At 39.1% G+C, this 18,976-nt stretch overlaps 2 protein-coding genes across 2 annotated transcripts; both read left to right on the top strand.

Moving 5' to 3' along the window:
* LOC128865933 (activity-regulated cytoskeleton associated protein 1-like) lies at positions 1-2,938 on the top strand. The gene has a single exon (XM_054106357.1). It carries the CDS (start codon positions 189-191, stop codon positions 972-974), a length of 786 nt encoding a protein of 261 aa, XP_053962332.1. The 5' UTR covers positions 1-188; the 3' UTR covers positions 975-2,938.
* Positions 2,939-10,536: 7,598 nt separating this feature from the next.
* On the top strand, positions 10,537-13,200 carry LOC128865842 (activity-regulated cytoskeleton associated protein 1-like). Its single transcript, XM_054106221.1, has one exon. The coding sequence runs from the start codon at positions 10,724-10,726 to the stop codon at positions 11,522-11,524; it is 801 nt and encodes a 266-aa protein (XP_053962196.1). The 5' UTR covers positions 10,537-10,723; the 3' UTR covers positions 11,525-13,200.
* Positions 13,201-18,976: the final 5,776 nt, after the last annotated feature.

Genomic DNA, 18,976 nt, shown 5'->3' with positions numbered 1-18,976 from the left:
AAAATCAATTTCAGTCTCTTACGACCACAGCCAGTGAATAATATTTGCGCCAGGAAGACATTCGCCATCAGCAATTGGCTTTGTTCGCTGCTGCCAACAACAAACGCTCCAGTGTCGCATCTACAACAAACAATAAATAAAACTACTTTATTACAATAACAAACAAACAAACATTAATATTCAACAAAATGGCCGAAAACGTCGTACGAATGACAAACGAACAACTGCAGTCACTAATCGAGTCGGTACGTTTGGCCGCCGTGAAAGGCGCCAGCAGCGCCGCTCCAGCTACCATCCAAACCAAGGGCAACTTCACCAACTGTAGCAGCCGGTTTGGAGGTCAGCGTGACCATGAGGCTGTCGAGGAGTTCATCACCTCCATTGCTACCTACAAAGAAATCGAGTCGATCAGCGACGAATATGCGCTTAAGGGGCTATCTTTACTGTTCTATGGTCTAGCGTCCACTTGGTGGCAAGGCGTGCGCAAAGAAGCGAAAACTTGGGCGGACGCCATCGCTCTGATACGCGACCACTTTTCGCCCACCAAACCCGCCTACCAGATTTACTTGGAGATCTTTGAAAACAAACAAGACGACCGCGCTGCTATTGATACGTTCATCTGCCAGAAGCGCGCTCTACTTGCACAACTGCCAGAGGGACGTCACAACGAGGAAACCGAGTTAGATTTGGTCTATGGTCTGCTGAACATCAAGTATCGTAAGAATATTCTACGCCAAGACATTAAGACATTCCGCGAATTACTTGAGAAGGGCCGTATTATCGAACACCTTAACTTGAAATCAAAGGAAGTGCAAACAGGTCCAGTGCGTGATTTTAAACTTACCAAACGATGTACACATTGCAACTTCCGAGGTCACACATTCGCAGAGTGTCGAAAGCGGAGAACTTCGAACGATGAATCAAATACGGTGACTACCACACACACACACACAACACCAACCAATGGAAAATGACATCATAGCTTAGTGACGTCTCAATCTGAGCAGCTTACGCCGGTACCGTATTACTGAAGCAAAACTTTCGCTCTCACCAACGAAGCGGAGAAACAGCATCCAACGGTGTTGATTTGTTGATGAATAGCGGCAACAGCAGCAACAAAACTATTTAGACTTAGTATTAGTACATAAATTCACATATACATACATAGAAATAATTATTGTGAGTTCGAGTTGTTCTTTGCCCCTACAAAACTATTGGAATTTTTACGTGGAAGGGCAAAGTTTTCTTTGCACTTTAGCGGTGCTTTGATTGCTTTGTCTTAAATGCGTTATTATTTCCAATAGAGTTGTACGGAGTGGCGGCACCTTGGACTCACAAACGTCTTTCATCCAACCGCAAACGCGAGTTCACGCTGTGTCAAGCACGGCTCCAGATGGCTACGAACGCCAGCAATGGAGTTCCTTCATTGCCGAAAACAATATTTCTTCAACCCGTGAAGATATTTGAAATCAGATTTTAAACAAAACGAATTATTATATTCGAGTCACAATTCGAACCAGCCATACTTCAACAATATTGGTGACAATTTGCTTCACCTCATATTGCGTACATGGATGAAGTTTTTTTTTTTTCAATCTAAAATTATAGTGATCTCATTCTATAGTAGCCATGAGGTTGGAGACTTGTAAGCATTAGTTGGAATATCTGCGGACATTCTTGAGCCCCTATATGAACCTACAGGTCTCACCTTCGGGATACATAGAAAGTGACCATAAATTTTTGCTTGAAGAAGAAAGTTTGATTTCTTGTGTGACTTGTTGAAGTCCGAAGCAGATTGCTGCCTTTATGAAGATGACTGAGGAGACGAGTGCTCGAAACACCGCTGCATTTGCTTGCTGATGACAGTGGTACGAAAGTCATTCAGTGAGAACTTGACTGGAACACCTTTGTATTTGTGGCTAATTAAGATATGCATTCTGACGTCTGCTAAACGTTTGGTTCACGGCTTTCTTCGGCGATGTTCCTTATGTTTGACCACTTCAGTTTGCGTAAATCAGTTGCAAATGCAAAGCTGGTAAATTCCTGCAGTGACGATGACTTTTGGACAATGTTGCCCGCTCTCGAATGTGGCACAAAGCCTCCATTGCATATATGTAGAGGTGCTGCTTGACATTTTGTGTGTTGCATTTGTACAGCTTGGCGAACCATTCGGGAGTTTCTTGCGCCTTAAGAGAGCCCCTTTTGCGTGTGAGTGGCACCTGGTGGGTCTCATCTAGCTGAGGTACTAATGCTTTTCGCAACATGTTGGCAGTAAATCTACGTGTGGCAAAAGTAAATATCACCTACGAAAAAGATGATTACTTTTCTAATCACATTTTTGTAGTGATATCGAAATGCGCACAATTGGCACGCCGAATTGGCGATCTGCGGGCTGTGCAAACTTCCCTGTAGCGTCAAGCGTATGGCACGCCAACTTCCAACGCACTCATGCATTCACTCAACCCTACGGCTTGGGCAATGCATTGTGAGCATAGAAATTACGATCTCCAATGCGGCAATCATAAGGAACGGCTTTAAATAGTTAAGTTAGTTTTCTGTATTGCACTGTGTATTGTAGTGCTAGGCTTAGTATTAACAGTAAAAAACAAAAACACAAAAAAAGAGAAAAAACAAAAAACAAACAAAAAAAAGCGACAAATAATCGCTAAACAATAGAAACAGAAATGAAGAAGTCCTGCTAAAGACAAAGATACAATAAAAAGAAGTGAATGTCGAAATAAGAATGAAAATAATAATAATAATAATAAAATGAGAGAAAAAACATGAAATAATAATAATAATAATAATGAAATGAGAGAAAAAACATGAAATAATATTAATAATAATGAGAAAAGATAATGTAATAATTATAATAAAAAAAATGAAATAATAATCATTTTAATCCTAATAATAATAAAATAATAATAATAATAACTAACTCTTACTGCATTATTACTATGGGGAAAAAGGGCGGGTATTGTTCGTTAAATTGCGCCTTCCCAAATTACAAGCGGAGATAATTTCTGGTTGAATCATTAAAATTTCCTTAGACTTTGGAAACAATTCAAAGGGCGCGTCTGCTTCTTTACTGGTTCTTAAACAATCAAAAGCGAAACTCGGAAGGAGAAAATTTGTTATAATTGCGCATATTTTCATCAGCAATTGTCAGAAAATGGCGTAGGATGTGGTAGAACATATGCATTTCGAACATCAGTTAAGGGGGGAGCCTGCTTTAGAGACTTCAAAAAATCGATTTTTTCGTGGATTTTTTTTTGGGAAGGAAAGAAATATTCGATTGAAACGAAACTTTCAGGTTTTATTGTTATATATTTCAACAGTCTTCTCAAATTTTTTCATTAAAATATATGTCATATTATGCCTGGTACAAGCATTTTGCCGAGGCGCCTCGAGTGTGCATGTGTCGTGCGGCGGGAAAGATGCAGGTCGCCACTTTCATCAAAAACCAAAAACCCAAAAAAATTTTATTTTAGTATAGTATAGCTTCTAGTTAAACCAAGAAAATTTAACAAAAAGTGAGAAATTCAACAATTTTTCGCTAATAAAAAAAAAAGTTCATTTTTTTGGAAAAACAAATTCACTTTAGATTGTTTAAAAAGTGGGTTAATCATAACTTTCTTAAGGTTTTTTTAGGTTCAACTAGAAAGGAATTTAATTCCGAATACAATCAATGTTATCTCGTTTCGATAGGACGTTTAACTTTTTCCCTATCTTTCCCGCCAATTAGGAAAAATCGTAAAAATAAAAAACCGAGAAATCGCACTTCGAGCGATCCGGCCGCTCGTATACCTGCTCGACGCTTGCTCACAATTCCTTCTGTAACTCCGAAAATATTTTGAATTTGCTTTTGAGATTTTGAGGACACATTCTTGGATAGTTTGGGAAGAAATTTATGCAAAAAAAAATCGATTTTTGAAGCCTCTAAAGCAGGCTCCCCCCTTAAGTCATTTTAGGAAGCAGTGAAGCGCCACTTTCCACTTTCAGGGAGTTTTTTATTTCAACTTGGAATGCCTACATTCCAACAGCTAGAACTAAATGCTTGCATACATACATACAAAGAAGGCTAACGGCAATATTTTAATTACAGAAAACAACATTTTTCCATCCGAAGCAATTAGCGGATTAGGGCATTTTTATTTTTCCTGCAAAAAGGTTGTTTGTATTAACAGTTTTGCAATAACAACTAATAGTTTTCTATTTCTTATCACTTATTCTTTTGTCTTTATCACGCTTTACGTGACCTCCTTACAGGATGCTCCGGATATGTGCGACCGCTCTTCCAACATTTTGAGAATTACAGTCGCGCATAGACATTTAGCCATTCACTAATAATCGTAGCAGAGGTAGTGAAAGATTTTTAAGAGATGAAGTCACAAGTAAATGCAATGTCCATGTTACGAAATTAGCCTCCGGCCTTTCACTTTCCCCACTTGCGTGGACTTCTACATATGGAACCATCCTCCTGGGGACGGGACCTTACAATTGGTGATCATACATTTGAAAGCGTGGATCAAATTAAATATCTAGAACTGCTTCTCAGTAGAACGGGTGATACAACGATTGCTATCCAAGACCGTGTGCAGGCTGCAAGCAGAGCATATTTTGACCACATTAAACTATTAAAAAGCAAGCACTCGAGTAGAAGAACGAGAACACTGAAACCAGATACAATCACACAGTTAAGTATATTGGAAAGAATAGTTAGAGGAATATCGGGTTCAGTACAAGAAGAAAATTGTCTCTGTAACAACGAGGTAGAGGAATTCCTACATGGAGAAAAAGTCGTGCGGTTTGTTAAATCGCAGTGCATCCGCTGGCTGGGATACGTTTGCAGAAAACCAGATGAAAGGTTAGGTTAGGTTGACCTGGCTGGCTGAAAGCCATCACATAGACCGATTAATCCTTACTGGTACCAGATGGAGGTTGACCTTTACGTTTCCTTGTAGTAGGCTTCTTGTACATAGTATGAGTGCGTCTTTTGCGAAAGTAAGATCTGAAGCTCGAACACCGAGAGACATTTTAACCACTCATATTGCAGAGCTCCTAAGCATTTCATTCGGGTTGTAGCTAATGCAGGGTAAGAACATAGAAGGAGTTCTAGAATTTCTCTCTCTTCTAGAGAGTTCTGCTTTCCTTTCTAGACAGGCCTAGTACGTATATCTGGGGTATTTATCTGCAAGTGGCTAGATTATTCCACCGCCGGTCTATCCGTGTTTTCATGTCCGCAGCGATGCCATTGTATACCGTTTTTAAAGCTTTCGGTATGTTGTTTTCTTGTTCGAATTGTAATAGGACTATGAATAAGTTCGTTGCGGTTTTACAACAGATGGCGTAACTTGATTATTATTCCATCGATCCACATTTCCAAACATTCATTGGAGAGCTACTGTCGTAAGGCACAAACGTCAGTATAAGTTTTTTATTTGAAGCGTAAACAACAATATTTTTACCACACTTGAAAATGTCGAATTTCGTGCCAAATAATGTGTTTTTGCGGGGAATTCTTCTTCATTATTTTAATATGAAGAAAAAAGCAGCCGAAAGTCATCGTATCTTGGTGGAAGTTTATGGTGAGCATGCTCTATCTGAGCGAACGTGCCAGAAGTGGTTTGCACGCTTTAAAAGTGGTGATTTTGGCTTGGAAGACGAAGAACGCGAGGGTGCGCCGCCAAAGTTCATGGATACCGAATTGGAGGAATTGCTCGATCAAGATCCGGCTCAAACGCAAGAAGAGGTTGCAAAAACTTTGGGAGTTGATCAATCAACCATTTCCAAACGTTTAAAAGCCATGGGAATGATCCGAAAGGTAGGCCATTGGGTGCCGTATGAATTGAAGCCAAGAGACGTTGAACGCCGTTTTATGGCATGCGAACAACTGCTTCAACGGCACAAAAGAAAGGGTTTTTTGCATCGAATTGTGACTGGCGATGAAAAGTGGGTCCATTACGACAATCCAAAACGTCGGGCAACGTATGGATACCCTGGCCATGCTTCAACATCGACGTCGGCGCAGAATATTCATGGCCTGAAGGTTATGCTGTGTATCTGGTGGGACCAGCTGGGTGTTGTGTATTATGAGCTACTGAAACCGAATGAAACGATTACGGGGGATGTCTACCGACGACAATTGATGCGTTTGAGCCGAGCACTGCGAGAAAAACGGCCGCAATACGCCGATAGACACGACAAAGTTATTTTGCAACATGACAATGCTCGGCCACATGTTGCACAAGTGGTCAAAACATACTTAGAAACGCTCAAATGGGATGTCCTACCCCACCCGCTGTATAGTCCAGACCTTGCGCCATCCGATTACTATCTCTTCCGATCGATGCAACATGGCCTGGCTGACCAGCACTTCCGTAATTACGATGAAGTCAAAAAATGGATCGATTCGTGGATTGCGGCAAAACCGACCGAATTTTTCACAAAGGGAATCCGTGAATTGCCAGAAAGATGGGAAAAAGTAGTAGTAAGCGATGGACAATATTTTGAATATTAAATTTGTAACCATTTTACGTCAATAAAGTTTCAAATTTCGAAAAAAAACGCACGAACTTATTCATAGTCCTATTATGTAAACAGCGCTTTTGGCAATCTCATCTACAATTTCGTTTCCTGCAATGCCTCGACGTTTTTGCTAGGGCTATTTCTGCGGCCTTTCCTACCGCAAAGACTTCTGCTTGAAAAATACTGCAGTAGTCAGGGAGCTTAATTGGCCGTCCGATGTCCAGCTCTGCGCAATAAATCACTGCACCTACTCCGTCCATCATTTTCGAGCCGTCAGTAAATATATTAAGCGTATTGGGGCTAGGTTTCATACCTCTTTCCCACCCCTCTTCTTCTATAGTTGTTCGGAATCTCTTCACCCAATTGTGTTTCGAAGTCATATAATCCGTATTGGTCCGATAACTCGTACCTATTGAGCTTTGTCCGAATGTTTTACAGGTAAATTCAACCGTTGCGTTAAGTCTTGCGGCATATCTAGCTGCTAGATCTTCTGTCGCAATGTCAATCCGTGGTGGGTTGAGTATTCTTTCAAGTTTTGAAAGAATACCGCGCAAAGTTTAGGATGCCCGCATGTTTGGTTAAAAGCGAAGAGAGCGACCGCGAAAATGATGGCTAAACAACGTTGAGGACGATCTAAGAAGCATAGGAGCGACCAGCTACCGTAATTTGGCTATGCACCGAGATGCATGGAGAAAAGTTGTGGAGAAAGCTAAGGCGCACACCGAGCTGTAGTGCACAGAAACTTCGACGCTAATTTATGCCAAGAGTACGCAAACTGCTCAGTCTACAACGAGACAGAAGAGGCGGAAATTTTAGAAATTTCTTCTGTAGTGAATTTCTTAAAGAGTCCTTCATATTAGAGATCATATTCCATATTTCATATATAGTCTTATCATAGTAGCTAGCATCTCTGCGGACATTCCGGTGGCTCAATATGAACCTACAAGTCTCACCTTTGGGATACAATAGAAAGTGACGACTAACTTTCGGTCGAAGAAAAACGTTTGATTTATTGTGTGAGTTGTTGGGATCCGAAGCAGATTGCTCCCTTTATGAAGATGACTGAGGAGATGAGTACTCGAAACATCGCTGCATTTGCCTGTTGGTGACAGTGGTTAAATAGGCATTCAGTGAGAGTTTGTGGTGTGACAAAACCGAAACTCACTTGCAAGTTTTTTTTAAACGTTTTAATACTTTTATATTTACATTTTTGTAATGATATCGAAAAATTGTACAACAATGGGATCGAGATCGTCATTCGCCAACTGATTTGCACTCCTTCATTTACTCAACTCTACGGCTTAGATTCGCCGCTCATTTCGCCTCCGGAAATGTTCCGATAGTCTTGGCTCTCTCAAAGAGACACAGAAATTTTTCGCGTTGCAGTGTTCAGTTTATTCAGATTATTCACTAGTGTGATTTACCGAAAGCATTAAAATCTGGAGGAACTGATCCGTATTTCGGTTCAAATGCGGTTGGTAGTGTCACCAGCTAAAGGTTTAGCGAGGGCACTACAGTCTGAGCATAAACATTCGAGGTCACAAGGGAACTATGCATTTAAGACTGCCTTATTTAAATATTTGTAATATTACATCACCCAATTCTAAGTTTGGAAAAAGAAGAAGAAGCAAAAGATTTAGTAGATAGAAAAATAAGAGAAGTCTGACTAATTTATATATTTAAATTTTGTTGTTCTTTACTCGAGGGGCGGCTGCATTAGAAATTGTAATAAAAAGCAGAGAGTTTGTAATAAAAATTAGATTCCTTTTCAAATACGTTGTCTTAAATCAAAGCAAGAGGTTAGAGAGTGGTGTGAACCAGGTTCTTCGGCTCTGAAATGAGTTCGTGTCCGAAAATCGGTTAAGAAGGTGTTAGCATCAGTTTTTTGGGATGTGAAAGGGATTTTGTTTGTAGATTACTTGCAAACTGGTAAAACAATAATTCTGAATATTATCCTAACCCTTTTGGGCCAGCTGAAGGAAAAAAACGTGAAAAAATACCCAGTTCACAAAAGAAAAAAATTATTTTTCATCAGGACAATGCACTGTGCCGAGAAGAGCATTTTGACAACAGTTAAAATCTATGAATAAAATTTAAAATAAAGGTCGAATTGTTGGAGCATCCACCGCAATCACCAGAATTGGACCCTAGCGACTTCCAGCTATTTGCAGACCTAAAAAAATTCAAACGTGTAATGTGTGTTTCATCAAATCAGGAGGTCATAACAGCTGTGCGGCGTATTTTGCAGCACTTTCAGATGGTCACTTCAGGTATGGAATTCATAAATTGGAGTCTCACTGGAGCAAGTGTATTGATGTACCGGGACTCAGAGACTCTACTGAATAATAAAGTGTGATTTAAACCATAAAATTGTGTATTTCTTATCGACCCGAAAAACTTATTGAGCAGCCTAGTATTTACTAAGAATGATAGAAACAAGATTGCGCCCATCAGAGAGTGCGTGAAGTCACATTGGCCGAGTTGTGCAGTGTTGCCAACCATTTGCTCTTCGCAATAAATTTAGTGCATTTTTATATATCAAAATGCGAAAGTTTTTAAGTTGGTGTTTGTTTCTTATTTTTAATTTAAAGCTACCGAAACTATAAATTAAAGCAAAAAACTTTATTATTAAACAAAAGAATGTTAAAAAAGGTCAATCTGAGGAGATATTAGTGTTAATGAAAATTTGTGGGTTCTTATAAAATTTGATATTTTGAAAGTGTAAATTTTATTTTTTGCTCCTTTTAAGGTTATGCAAGAATAATAAATGTCCCTCTCTCAACTCTTCTTAATATTGAAAACCTTTTTACACATTTTAAAAGGCGTTTGAATTTACTGAATGCGGATTAAAACCATAGACGTGTAATCATTTCCTCCGGTCCTCTATCCTTAGAGGGACATAGAGCATCCAGAGGTGTTTTTATGGTAAAAATAAACAACAAAATAGCAGAACATACTAAAGAAACTATAACGACAAAACAAAAGAGTACCTTATCAAGTTACATAACCTCAAATATAGCAAAAAAGTCATTCCCTTAACAAAAAAACTCATAAATTAAATTGTAGATAAGCATAACACATTTATTTAAAAAAAAACGCACATTTTAAAGACAATTTGTGACGCATACAAAGTTCTTTAAGCGATTCAATAAAAATCTTGTATTTTAATTTCTTTAAATGGGCATTTTAGTGCGTTTTTATATCCAAAGCTAGGCAACACTGCAGTAGCGAGAGAGAGATTTGACTGCTGAAAGCAGAAGAACACCAACAACAACTGCAATCGCGCGCAATGCGACCAGATGTTGAAAAAAGTAAAGCTACATAAAAGTGACGGTTCCATTTTAAAGTAAGCCTGAGGAGCTTAGACTGTCTGCTATTTAGTACTCGTATAGGTATAACTGTGGTCTTAGCTTTGTCCGCTGTACCAAATTACCCACTAAGTTCTTCTTAACTAAGTCTATCGGATGCACAAACTTGTCAGTCTTCATACACCCCCAAACTTCTTGAGTCAAACTAAGCCATGCTGCCTAACTGGCTATCCCAAAGAGTTAGCGTAAGAGTAAGGCATTAGAGTAACGGCAGGGCTGTTCTTGGAAAAGGAATACCATGTCCGCTTTGTCCCGTATTTTCCTCATCGACTTTCTTAAGCTCTCCTTGTTTTCTTATTATTTCAATAATAAAGTATTTTACCATTGGTAGAAATTGTATCTGATTTCAAGAATTTTATATTTCATCTGAAAAAGCAAACCAACTGACCTTAGTAGCTTTTGCACATGACGCCTCCCGTAATTGAGTGCGTTTGGGTGTAACTTAGTTATTTCTCTGCCAAATATGTTTGTATGTATGTATGTATTTGTACAAAAGTGCATACCAACGGGGTAAATTTTGATAATTGAAAATAACGGATTAAAACATATTTCTCCCAACAACTGCAGGCTTTGGTCCAATGTACTCAATATAAAGACTTTTTCTCTCCTCTTCTGTGACTATAAAATCCGATTGACTTCAAAATCAATTTCAGTCTCTTACGACCACAGCCAGTGAATAATATTTGCGCCAGGAAGACATTCGCCATCAGCAATTGGCTTTGTTCGCTGCTGCCAACAACAAACGCTCCAGTGTCGCATCTACAACAAACAATAAATAAAACTACTTTATTACAATAACAAACAAACAAACATTAATATTCAACAAAATGGCCGAAAACGTCGTACGAATGACAAACGAACAACTGCAGTCACTAATCGAGTCGGTACGTTTGGCCGCCATGGAAGGCGCCAGCAGCGCCGCTCCAGCTACCATCCAAACCAAGGGCAACTTCACCAACTGTAGCAGCCGGTTTGGAGGTCAGCGTGACCATGAGGCTGTCGAGGAGTTCATCACCTCCATTGCTACCTACAAAGAAATCGAGTCGATCAGCGACGAATATGCGCTTAAGGGGCTATCTTTACTGTTCTATGGTCTAGCGTCCACTTGGTGGCAAGGCGTGCGCAAAGAAGCGAAAACTTGGGCGGACGCCATCGCTCTGATTCGCGACCACTTTTCGCCCACCAAACCCGCCTACCAGATTTACATGGAGATCTTCGAAAAGAAACAGGACGACCGTACTGCTATTGATACGTTCATCTGCCATAAGCGCGCTCTACTTGCACAACTGCCAGAGGGACGTCACAACGAGGAAACCGAGTTAGATTTGGTCTATGGTCTGCTGAACATCAAGTATCGTAAGAATATTCTACGCCAAGACATTAAGACATTCCGCGAATTACTTGAGAAGGGCCGTATTATCGAACACCTTAACTTGAAATCAAAGGAAGTGCAAACAGGTCCAGTGCGTGATTTTAAACTTACCAAACGATGTACACATTGCAACTTCCGAGGTCACACATTCGCAGAGTGTCGAAAGCGGAGAACTTCGAACGATGAATCAAATACGGTGACTACCACACACACACACACACAACACCAACCAATGGAAAATGACATCATAGCTTAGTGACGTCTCAATCTGAGCAGCTTACGCCGGTACCGTATTACTGAAGCAAAACTTTCGCTCTCACCAACGAAGCGGAGAAACAGCATCCAACGGTGTTGATTTGTTGATGAATAGCGGCAACAGCAGCAACAAAACTATTTAGACTTAGTATTAGTACATAAATTCACATATACATACATAGAAATAATTATTGTGAGTTCGAGTTGTTCTTTGCCCCTACAAAACTATTGGAATTTTTACGTGGAAGGGCAAAGTTTTCTTTGCACTTTAGCGGTGCTTTGATTGCTTTGTCTTAAATGCGTTATTATTTCCAATAGAGTTGTACGGAGTGGCGGCACCTTGGACTCACAAACGTCTTTCATCCAACCGCAAACGCGAGTTCACGCTGTGTCAAGCACGGCTCCAGATGGCTACGAACGCCAGCAATGGAGTTCCTTCATTGCCGAAAACAATATTTCTTCAACCCGTGAAGATATTTGAAATCAGATTTTAAACAAAACGAATTATTATATTCGAGTCACAATTCGAACCAGCCATACTTCAACAATATTGGTGACAATTTGCTTCACCTCATATTGCGTACATGGATGAAGTTTTTTTTTTTTCAATCTAAAATTATAGTGATCTCATTCTATAGTAGCCATGAGGTTGGAGACTTGTAAGCATTAGTTGGAATATCTGCGGACATTCTTGAGCCCCTATATGAACCTACAGGTCTCACCTTCGGGATACATAGAAAGTGACCATAAATTTTTGCTTGAAGAAGAAAGTTTGATTTCTTGTGTGACTTGTTGAAGTCCGAAGCAGATTGCTGCCTTTATGAAGATGACTGAGGAGATGAGTGCTCGAAACACCGCTGCATTTGCTTGCTGATGACAGTGGTACGAAAGTCATTCAGTGAGAACTTGACTGGAACACCTTTGTATTTGTGGCTAATTAAGATATGCATTCTGACGTCTGCTAAACGTTTGGTTCACGGCTTTCTTCGGCGATGTTCCTTATGTTTGACCACTTCAGTTTGCGTAAATCAGTTGCAAATGCAAAGCTGGTAAATTCCTGCAATGACGATGACTTTTGGACAATGTTGCCCGCTCTCGAATGTGGCACAAAGCCTCCATTGCATATATGTAGAGGTGCTGCTTGACATTTTGTGTGTTGCATTTGTACAGCTTGGCGAACCATTCGGGAGTTTCTTGCGCCTTAAGAGAGCCCCTTTTGCGTGTGAGTGGCACCTGGTGGGTCTCATCTAGCTGAGGTACTAATGCTTTTCGCAACATGTTGGCAGTAAATCTACGTGTGGCAAAAGTAAATATCACCTACGAAAAAGATGATTACTTTTCTAATCACATTTTTGTAGTGATATCGAAATGCGCACAATTGGCACGCCGAATTGGCGATCTGCGGGCTGTGCAAACTTCCCTGTAGCGTCAAGCGTATGGCACGCCAACTTCCAACGCACTCATGCATTCACTCAACCCTACGGCTTGGGCAATGCATTGTGAGCATAGAAATTACGATCTCCAATGCGGCAATCATAAGGAACGGCTTTAAATAGTTAAGTTAGTTTTCTGTATTGCACTGTGTATTGTAGTGCTAGGCTTAGTATTAACAGTAAAAAACAAAAACACAAAAAAAGAGAAAAAACAAAAAACAAACAAAAAAAAAGCAACAAATAATCGCTAAACAATAGAAACAGAAATGAAGAAGTCCTGCTAAAGACAAAGATACAATAAAAAGAAGTGAATGTCGAAATAAGAATGAAAATAATAATAATAATAATAAAATGAGAGAAAAAACATGAAATAATAATAATAATAATAATAAAATGAGAGAAAAAACATGAAATAATATTAATAATAATGAGAAAAGATAATGTAATAATTATAATAAAAAAAATGAAATAATAATCATTTTAATCCTAATAATAATAAAATAATAATAATAATAACTAACTCTTACTGCATTATTACTATGGGGAAAAAGGGCGGGTATTGTTCGTTAAATTGCGCCTTCCCAAATTACAAGCGGAGATAATTTCTGGTTGAATCATTAAAATTTCCTTAGACTTTGGAAACAATTCAAAGGGCGCGTCTGCTTCTTTACTGGTTCTTAAACAATCAAAAGCGAAACTCGGAAGGAGAAAATTTGTTATAATTGCGCATATTTTCATCAGCAATTGTCAGAAAATGGCGTAGGATGTGGTAGAACATATGCATTTCGAACATCAGTTAAGGGGGGAGCCTGCTTTAGAGACTTCAAAAAATCGATTTTTTCGTGGATTTTTTTTTTGGGAAGGAAAGAAATATTCGATTGAAACGAAACTTTCAGGTTTTATTGTTATATATTTCAACAGTCTTCTCAAATTTTTTCATTAAAATATATGTCATATTATGCCTGGTACAAGCATTTTGCCGAGGCGCCTCGAGTGTGCATGTGTCGTGCGGCGGGAAAGATGCAGGTCGCCACTTTCATCAAAAACCAAAAACCCAAAAAAATTTTATTTTAGTATAGTATAGCTTCTAGTTAAACCAAGAAAATTTAACAAAAAGTGAGAAATTCAACAATTTTTCGCTAATAAAAAAAAAAGTTAATTTTTTTGGAAAAACAAATTCACTTTAGATTGTTTAAAAAGTGGGTTAATCATAACTTTCTTAAGGTTTTTTTAGGTTCAACTAGAAAGGAATTTAATTCCGAATACAATCAATGTTATCTCGTTTCGATAGGACGTTTAACTTTTTCCCTATCTTTCCCGCCAATTAGGAAAAATCGTAAAAATAAAAAACCGAGAAATCGCACTTCGAGCGATCCGGCCGCTCGTATACCTGCTCGACGCTTGCTCACAATTCCTTCTGTAACTCCGAAAATATTTTGAATTTGCTTTTGAGATTTTGAGGACACATTCTTGGATAGTTTGGGAAGAAATTTATGCAAAAAAAAATCGATTTTTGAAGCCTCTAAAGCAGGCTCCCCCCTTAAGTCATTTTAGGAAGCAGTGAAGCGCCACTTTCCACTTTCAGGGAGTTTTTTATTTCAACTTGGAATGCCTACATTCCAACAGCTAGAACTAAATGCTTGCATACATACATACAAAGAAGGCTAACGGCAATATTTTAATTACAGAAAACAACATTTTTCCATCCGAAGCAATTAGCGGATTAGGGCATTTTTACTTTTCCTGCAAAAAGGTTGTTTGTATTAACAGTTTTGCAATAACAACTAATAGTTTTCTATTTCTTATCACTTATTCTTTTGTCTTTATCACGCTTTACGTGACCTCCTTACAGGATGCTCCGGATATGTGCGACCGCTCTTCCAACATTTTGAGAATTACAGTCGCGCATAGACATTTAGCCATTCACTAATAATCGTAGCAGAGGTAGTGAAAGATTTTTAAGAGATGAAGTCACAAGTAAATGCAATGTCCATGTTACGAAATTAGCCTCCGGCCTTTCACTTTCCCCACTTGCGTGGACTTCTACATATGGAACCATCCTCCTGGGGATGGGACCTTACAATTGGTGATCATACATTTGAAAGCGTGGATCAAATTAAATATCTAGAACTGCTTCTCAGTAGAACGGGTGATACAACGATTGCTATCCAAGACCGTGTGCAGGCTGCAAGCAGAGCATATTTTGACCACATTAAACTATTAAAAAGCAAGCACTCGAGTAGAAGAACGAGAACACTGAAACCAGATACAATCACACAGTTAAGTATATTGGAAAGAATAGTTAGAGGAATATCGGGTTCAGTACAAGAAGAAAATTGTCTCTGTAACAACGAGGTAGAGGAATTCCTACATGGAGAAAAAGTCGCGCGGTTTGTTAAATCGCAGTGCATCCGCTGGCTGGGATACGTTTGCAGAAAACCAGATGAAAGGTTAGGTTAGGTTGACCTGGCTGGCTGAAAGCCATCACATAGACCGATTAATCCTTAGTGGTACCAGATGGAGGTTGACCTTTACGTTTCCTTGTAGTAGGCTTCTTGTACATAGTATGCCTGCGTCTTTTGCGAATGTAAGATCTGAAGCTCGAACACCGAGAGACATTTTAACCACTCATATTGCAGAGCTCCTAAGCATTTCATTCGGGTTGTAGCTAATGCAGGGTAAGAACATAGAAGGAGTTCTAGAATTTCTCTCTCTTCTAGAGAGTTCTGCTTTCCTTTCTAGACAGGCCTAGTACGTATATCTGGGGTATTTATCTGCAAGTGGCTAGATTATTCCACCGCCGGTCTATCCGTGTTTTCATGTCCGCAGCGATGCCATTGTATACCGTTTTTAAAGCTTTCGGTATGTTGTTTTCTTGTTCGAATTGTATGTAAACAGCGCTTTTGGCAATCTCATCTACAATTTCGTTTCCTGCAATGCCTCGACGTTTTTGCTAGGGCTATTTCTGCGGCCTTTCCTACCGCAAAGACTTCTGCTTGAAAAATACTGCAGTAGTCAGGGAGCTTAATTGGCCGTCCGATGTCCAGCTCTGCGCAATAAATCACTGCACCTACTCCGTCCATCATTTTCGAGCCGTCAGTAAATATATTAAGCGTATTGGGGCTAGGTTTCATACCTCTTTTCCACCCCTCTTCTTCTATAGTTGTTCGGAATCTCTTCACCCAATTGTGTTTCGAAGTCATATAATCCGTATTGGTCCGATAACTCGTACCTATTGAGCTATGCCCGAATGTTTGACAGGTATATTCAGCCGTTGCGTTAAGTCTTGCGGCAGATCTAGCTGATAGACCTTCTGTCGCAATGTCAATCCGTGGTGGGTTGAGTATTCTTTCAAGTGTTGAAAGAATACCGCGCAAAGTTTAGGATGCCCGCATGTTTGGTTAAAAGCGAAGAGAGCGACCGCGAAAATGATGGCTAAACGACATTGAGGACGATCTAAGAAGCATAGGAGCGACCAGCTACCGTAATTTGGCTATGCACCGAGATGCATGGAGAAAAGTTGTGGAGAAAGCTAAGGCGCACACCGAGCTGTAGTGCACAGAAACTTCGACGCTAATTTATGCCAAGAGTACGCAAACTGCTCAGTCTACAACGAGACAGAAGAGGCGGAAATTTTAGAAATTTCTTCTGTAGTGAATTTCTTAAAGAGTCCTTCATATTAGAGATCATATTCCATATTTCATATAGAGTCTTAAAATTTGAAGGACGTTCTAAAAATAATATTATTGAGATGTTCGATAGAAGTGACTGAGGGGCCAAAATCTTCACCTGGATCTTTAACTTTACTTAAATAGCAGCATAAATAAATTTCCTCAAAATGCTAGCATTCTGGGAAGCCCGCTATAAATACATTGCACAATTCCATCTTTTATTTAATAGACTTGCCAGATTACCAGAAAATTTTTCTAGCCTACCAAACTCCTTATCTTTTTACCACTCACATGGCGTTGGTTTGCTTGCATTTTGTGAAGCTAAAAGAACTACAAGAATTCATTTATCTCTTATTGTGAAATCGATTTGTTTATTGGTAATTTTATGACCACAGTTAGCTATAACGGTGCATTGTAAATCCTTGTGGAATTCTCGGTAGATTAATTTTTTACTTTTATTACTAAATTTTCTGTTATCGCTTTATTAGCTCAAAGGTGATTCCGAAAACGGTTACAAAATGTTAAAAAAAAAAATAGTGAGATTTAGATTTAGATTTGTTGGAGAATCTCATGGCCTTTTGTGCGCTTTACTCATCACAATCCCTCTTCGAGACACAGTTCCCTTATTCCACTTAAGACAGAGCTGGATTGGACTGAGCGTATGTGTCTTTCTTTCGGCTGCAATTGGCCGAGATGGCGCAACCTTCTCCGTGCATTGAAGATGCGTTGGAGTCTCCTGGGAATCGACAAGAGTCAGTGGACCAAATCCCGATCATGTGGAGATGACTATGCAGTCTGCAATGGCCTGTGAGAATGCCAATGAACATTCTCAGTTTATCCTTGGAGAGAGTTATGCGTTTTTTAAACCTCTTTTGGTTGTACCACCCCAGTAAACATTTCGCCAGGCATAGCCCCATTGTTTGGTGCCAACTAACCTCCCTTAGCCGTAGCTCTTCTCTTCCAAGCTTCTGCTTGGGCCATAGCAAGGAAGGGCCTATTAATGTTGAGGCCGCTGCCTCTCTTGCCAATGTAATGGACGCTACATTGTTCCCAGTTATACTCCTGTGTCCTGGGACCCAAATTAATTGGATGCGATTAGGCGTATCTAACACATTCAGTTTCTCGATATACTCAAAAACCAGTGAGGGCTTAATCTCACAGGGTGGCAGAGCCTTGAACGTCATCTGACTGAAGTTCGCTCTTTCCTGAAGCTGTTGTCTAAGTTTATCTCTGTACATAGACAAATGGCATACACCTCCGCTTGGAAGTTGCTTGGAAAACTACCCATCAAACAGAATGCTTGGTTCTGAGACCATTATATGCCAACGCCTATGACTACTGGTGTTTTCGGGTTATCTATGTACCAGTGCGGGGTACATTCCTGGAGTTTACTTTCTAATGCAGGTGCAATCGAGCCTATTTTGTCGTCCAGTTCAAGACAAAAAAAACTTCTTTGCGAATTTGATGACTTTAGTGATATCATCTCTGGGTAGTTGGGTAAGTGGAAGCTGCAGACTCAGCAATGCCATATTCTTAGATGATATCACTTTTCCTTTACTTTTCCAAGTTGCAAAACAAAAAGACTTTGAAACGAAAACAATGAAGAATACAGATTGAGGATCACTTTTGATTTTGTTTGCAAGCTAAGATCTTGACATTAATGATGAATGGAAAGTGATTTTTTTCATATGAAAGATAATCAGTTTTTCGACACTGGATCAAATAAATTCACTTTCCAGTCGCCTCTCCTAACGGCATAATATTTGGACAATTCACAAGATGTTTTAAAGTTGCAATTTTTTAGCAAAAGTTGTATTCAAATACAATATTTCAGCACTTAACCAGCTGATATAGGGAAGAGATGCCCGGAAGTGTAGGATATGTTGATGGGTCGAAACATCCAGAGCGAAATTTGTGTATCTAATTACCAGTTGATCGCCAGAGAGAGTACTTTTCCATTTAAGTGCTTTTTAATGACGCCTTTCATCCAAAATACCACGGAGTTCACTCAAGAAGAAATAAATCAATTCTATCAAAATTCTCCGCGTCCAGAATTATTTTGGACTTCTAAAGCAAAAATTTAAAAACAAAAAATTTTATAAATTTCATTTCGATAATAAGTTAGATAATTAGTTAAAAAAAAAGTTAAAAAAAAAAGTTTAAAATTTAGTCTTTAATTCGATATTTGTGCTACTGGTAAGTGTAATTAGTACAACTGAACACAAAAAAAATTATTTTAAAATTTTAAATTAAATTGAATGCATATGGAACTTTTTCTTTCTTTTCCTTTCAGTAGAACTTCCATAGAGCCAAAATGACCTATGTAACAGCCAGCACCTTTGATGAATT

The sequence above is a fragment of the Anastrepha ludens genome, chromosome 6 (genome assembly GCF_028408465.1).
Source record: "Anastrepha ludens isolate Willacy chromosome 6, idAnaLude1.1, whole genome shotgun sequence".
Lineage (NCBI taxonomy): Eukaryota > Metazoa > Arthropoda > Insecta > Diptera > Tephritidae > Anastrepha > Anastrepha ludens.
Note: the sequence above shows the minus strand (reverse complement) of the source record. Positions and strands in the feature narration are given on the sequence as shown.